The 5,709-nt window shown below is 40.2% G+C and overlaps 1 protein-coding gene across 1 annotated transcript in view; it reads left to right on the forward strand.

The window, feature by feature from the left end:
- Window positions 1-5,486, forward strand: part of LOC109472545 — a 49,916-nt gene extending 44,430 nt beyond the window's left edge. Inside the window, exons 27-28 of the mRNA XM_019772329.1 lie at window positions 864-1,185; window positions 1,554-5,486. Of these exons, the coding sequence (XP_019627888.1) occupies window positions 864-1,185; window positions 1,554-3,387 (2,156 nt within the window). The 3' untranslated portion in view covers window positions 3,388-5,486. The remainder of the gene's footprint in view (window positions 1-863; window positions 1,186-1,553) is intronic.
- Window positions 5,487-5,709: the final 223 nt, after the last annotated feature.

The following is a 5,709-nucleotide window of genomic DNA, read 5'->3' on the forward strand; positions in this document are numbered from 1 at the left end:
GCAGGAAAGCTTGAAATACCTACCAAAACACTTGAATACAGACATACTGTCAGTATGGAAATGCTTCTGTGCAGGTGTTAATCAAGTTAAATCCCAACAGCCAATCAGCAAGAAGTATAGAGGAAAGCTGCATGCCTATTGGTTGATGCCCTGCATTCCATTGTGATGACTCATGCCCAAACGTGGTAAACAAGGCACACTAACACAGTAATACATTTGCTATAACACAGCCAAAAAACTCAAATAAAACCATTCTAAAAGCCTGTATCACAATAATTAATAAACGCCTAGGGGTATTTGCCCACTGTACCTCCATACCAAATTTCAGGACCTTGGGCCCTAAAATGAAGAAGCTGAATCCATTTAAAAAATGGCAGGAGAAGAAGGAGAAGGAGAAGGAGAAGAAACATCAGAAAAAGCAATATGGTTTCACCACACCACTTCGTGGTGTGGTGAACCCATAAAAATCTTTGAATTGTCATTATATGAATACATCATGCCTCACTGTATGTGAATGACCAGACACATACCGGGTACCTGCTGTACAAAGTGTAACTTTGTGGATGTATATATGACTTTTTGGGATTTTATGAATAATATACATGTATGTCATGTGTAATATCTGTTAACCAGATATTACACATGACCCACTGTAAAGCGGTGCTATATCACTGAGATTGGCCACCCTGGCTAAAGAAAACAGAAATTGAAAAAAAACTTTGATAAATTTAAATGTAATATTTTTTAACCAACATGTAACCCATCATGCTGGTACTAGTATTTGTAGTCTCAAACAAGTTCAGCAAAAAAGTCTTTTGTGTGTGTGTGTGACTGATCAGAAAAATTTTGATTTTTTTTTCAAGGTCCTGTGCCTTCAGAAATTGTGCACACTGAGAGCAAAACGTCTTCTGAGCTGGAAGCCAAGACTCCCCCACAAGATGCTGCTGAAGATAAGAAAGTGAAAGTTCATGACACAACCGAGGAAGAAAGTAAAAGTGATGATGAAGGAACTGAAAGAAGCAAAACACCGACAAAGGAAAGATCAGCCAACAGCTCCCCTCCCATCTTTAACAAAGACTCGCCTCCGTTTGTCAACGGGCTGCTTACTGAGGAAGACCTGCAGTACCTTCAACAGGCGCCAGAGGACCTTCAGAGGATCCTGGCCACAGAAGACTTCACTAATAGGTAAAATGTTTAGTCTACCACTGATCCCCTCCTTGATTTAGTGTTACACTGACATCTGTTTCACTTAGTAAACTTATTTCACTCTCTTCCTTCATTCTTGTAATTTTAGAATACTTAGTAGTTAAGATGATTTAAGAATTTGTAAGTTGACTAAGAATCCAGCCGTTACATCGATGAGAATTAAACGTCCGGGTAGAATATTATGTAATAAAATACAAATCAAGCAACAGGATGTTTCTAGTTACTTGATTTATTAGTTTTAAGTACTGTCTGTAAAAGGTTTCCTAGTAGTGTATAATATGCAATTTCATAGCTGAGTATGATGATCATAAATGATAATAATTCTTTTATACATTGTTTTTTTATAGAACTGACGAGTACAAGCTTCTCCTGGAGCGAGCCAAGAAGAGCGTTCGTCTGAAGGAGATTCGGAGCAGGAGGGAGTCGTACCTGGCTGCCATGGCAACGGAGTACAGCCCGTCAGGGAAGGACGGCGGCGGGCTAGGAGGGAGGTCACCTAGGGGTCAGAGGAGGGCGTCACGACCGAGAAAGGCTGTCGTCAAACCCTTACAGCACGAGGAAGAAACTGCACCAGTTTCTGATGTCACTGAGAAGACGGAGGGAGTGAGTGAGGCAAAAGCTGACGACAAAAAGCCCCGGCAGGACAAATCCAAAGAAAAAGATGACGCTTTGAAACAAAAGGGAGACAAAGGTGATGATTCTGTGACAGCTGAAACTGGCCAGGTCAAAGATGAGAAAAAGATGACGGAGGACAAAGACAAAAGTAAAGATGTGACAACCATTTCTGATCTTGATGTGGAAGCTGAGACAAAAGAAACTTCTGCAGAACAAAAGGAGAAACAATCAAAGAAAGGAAAGACTAAAGATATCAAAGAAAAGGATAAAGAAGACACGACAGAATCTTCCGACAGCTCGTCTGATAGTCCCTCATCCCCAGTGAAAACAAATGCAACTTTCGGTGACTCGATTTGGGACGAAATCAGCGATTTATCGGAAGTCTCAGAGTCAGTGTCAAGCAGCACATCTTCACTTGACACGGTGATTGACACGACCAATGACAGCATCGATCAGGAGCTACAGAGCTTGGAGGAGGAAGAAAGAAGAGCAGCAGAAATCATTGGGGAGGCAAAACCGGAGAAAAGACCTGATCCTGAAACAACGATCCAGCAAGCATCAGCAAAAGAGCTCCAGCCACCGAAAGATGAGGTTGAGATGAAAAAGCTCAAAGAGAAGATCTGCAAGTCTCCAACAGGCTTTGCTGGGGATGGAGGGTTGGAAAGTGTGGAGGTTTTGTCTGATACATCATCAGAAACATCTATCGAGTCCCAAAACGAAGTTACTCTAGTCGAAAGAGAGAAAATCTCACCGGAAGACGTCGTCACATCTTCAACAGCGAACAATGAGCAAGATACTGAAGAGGATGCTTCAGACAGATTTTACGCAGAAGCAAACAAGGAGTCTGTTGCCACAGATACGAAACCTTTCCAGACCAAACCTGCACCAGCCAGCGACGAGACTGAGTGCTTCGACACAAACGGGAAATCCAAGAGCCTTGGCGACATCACATCCGAGGACATCCACTGTAACAAGTTTGACAGCAAATACAAGACTATCAGCAAGAGCTTCATCACCAAAAAGATGCGCGAGCAGAAGCGCTTCTCACCCCTCAGGGGCCCTGTCATGCCAAAGAAGCCGTTAGAACAAGAGCTCATCAAGCTAACGACATTCACCCCAGAAGAACGGGCGCTACCTCAACCCACCTCAAGGCTGGAACCGAAGACGTCCACTCCCAAGAAGCTGACTTTCTCCAGTAGGAGCGAAAGTAGAGTGAAGCACATCGCTAGCAGGAAGAGGACACAGTCCGAGTCTGGCTCTCAGGATACAGAAGCGAGCAGTTTCAGGAGAACCGGGGATGCCGTGTTTGTTTTAACAGCAAAGGCAGAGGCTGTGCCAAGGAGGAACAGGCCTCCCACTCCCCCTATCTACCAATACCGGCACAGCACAGGCTCCTACATACCCGGCTACATTGAAGGGCCCGCCCCATTGTTGGAGGACAGGGGAGTCCCAGAGGGGGCGTGTTCAACCCCTGGCACAGCCCCTGACATTGTGCCAATGGCTTCTCCACAGGGGGACAGCAAGTTGGAGGAAGAGCCGGAGATATACTTTTTACTCAATGTCTAGTTTTGGAAGTGTTACAAGAGATAAGATTGTACAGTTTTGATGACTATATAGCTAGAGCCGTCTCTATGTATCAGGTACATCACTGTTGAGCAGTGGAATATCACTTATTTAACCTCCTCACTGCTTCCAATGCCATAGCTAGTACATATTTGTGCCATAAGGCTCTACCTCAGTAATGAGATTAGGTTATCACTCATGTAGTCCATTTTTTTCCCGTTCTGTTACTTGAATACAATATTCCAACTTTTGTTTCCTATAAACCACTATCCTTTCCTTACATGTACACAATACAGTCAAACCTGTACAAATGACCATCTCTACATAAGATTCAGGTGGCCATTGATATACAGTCAAACCTGTGCTAGTGACCACCTCTACATAAGGACCACCTGGCCATTGATATACAGTCAAACCTGTACTAGTGACCACCTCAACATAAGAACCACCTGGCCATTGATATACAGTTTGTACGGCCAAACTTTGACTAGTGTCCATCTCTACATAAGGACAACCTGGCCATGTATTGTTCTTTCTTATCAATGTAGCAAATGTTATAATTGCTGTATTGTAACAAGAGTTAGAATAGACTGTTCCAAGTTACCACAACTTATTACACAAAACGAATATCACAAAGGACTGTAGATATCATTAACTTTGTTACGAAGTCTAGCTCTTAATGAACAAGTTGCCAATGTAGCCAACAATTTGCCATGAGGACAGACTGTGGAAATTGTCACAAAAATGTCTTTTAAATGTGTAGCCAACAAAATGATACAGCAGTCATATAGAAATAGTTTAGCTGTAGAGCTGTTGGCTAAAATTGTTTCTTCAAAATTAAGGTGTACAAAGTTGATGCTAAAATGCACTTCTTTTTTATGTATGTACAAAGTGGGTTTGAATGCTTACTAAGTTAACTTACTCTTAGACATGTACAGTTCATACAATTCATCAGAAGTATGATTTGTTCCACTAAAAAAAAGTGATAAGTTGATGTGGATTTTCTTGTTTGCCAAATGTTGCATTTTTTTTGTATGAACCAAAGGTTGCTTGATGTTGCATGTTTTTTGTGATTTTTGTCACTTACTGAATATTGTTTGAATTATGACTGACTTAACTGATGTATGTATATTTCACTCCATACAATAGTTATGGGTAGGTGGAGTGAAATATGCTGTATTTGCTTGAGCAAATGTCAGCCTCTCTAGTTCTAGATGCTTCATGTCTGATTTTATGTCCATATGTCTAGTTGAGACATCTTAATTTCAAAACTTAGAAATCATGTGGAACTGAAAGATAAACAATCATGAAAATAGATTCATAGGGAAAAGTCTGTACCTTGCACAATTTCAGAGTGAATCTAGTAATAAGATGCAGGTTTTCTTTCCAGTCCTCTGTTTCCATATAATTATGCCCTCTTGCTTAGTTTTTACCATAAAATAAATTGCTGTGGCGGCATTTGCTTTACATTTGAATATCAGACCAGTACTTGACGTTAGCTGCTGTAGTAACGATCATGTATCATTCAAGTTTTATTTAAAATAACATTTTAATGTACAGCTTAATAGGAGGCTGGTACTTTTAAACTAAAATAACTGTCAGCTTGGTGAAAGCAAATTGGATTATATGGTTACTGTAACAGTCTTCAGATTTTGTATACAAACTCTTCACTGCCAAAGTTGGTTTTGTATGATCATAGAAAAAACAATCATGTACAAGAGGGCTTGATACTAGATATGTTTCTAATCATAGCTGATCAGGATGACAGGAATTCTAAAACTATGCCAAAAATGATACAATCATGTGAGTAATTTAAAAGCAATTTGATTGTGTATTTTTCCCAATCATGTGGCCAAATAACAGTTTAACAATTTGGAATTCTATTGAGAAACGTGCCATTGCTTGAAACTTGGAGATGGTCAAAGTAAAATCATGTATTTAGATTACTCCAAGGTACATGGACTTTGTGAAGGTAGATTTAAAAGTGGCCACCTCTGCATAATGACTACCCGGCTATATTTTTGTTTACATTAGGCCATGTTGATTTGATTATATGGATGACATCCGCGCGCGCATGGATTTTCGGCCGTTTCCAAAAAAAGAAAGTTTTCAACCATACTGTAAATCGTACAAAACAGTTGCAAAATGAGCAAAAATATACAAAAAAAGTTTAAAAATAAAAATAAAAACTATACCAATGTCGTAGAATGCCAAAATCAAACAAAAAAAGACGAAATTGTAAAGAAATGAATTTGAAGAGTAGATTATTCGCCAAACCATATTCTGTGCCATTTGTTCAACCTTCATGACCGTGTACATTTCATA

This window comes from Branchiostoma belcheri, unplaced genomic scaffold (assembly GCF_001625305.1).
Source record: "Branchiostoma belcheri isolate BF01 breed outbred unplaced genomic scaffold, Haploidv18h27 scaffold28, whole genome shotgun sequence".
Taxonomy (NCBI): Eukaryota; Metazoa; Chordata; class Leptocardii; order Amphioxiformes; family Branchiostomatidae; genus Branchiostoma; species Branchiostoma belcheri.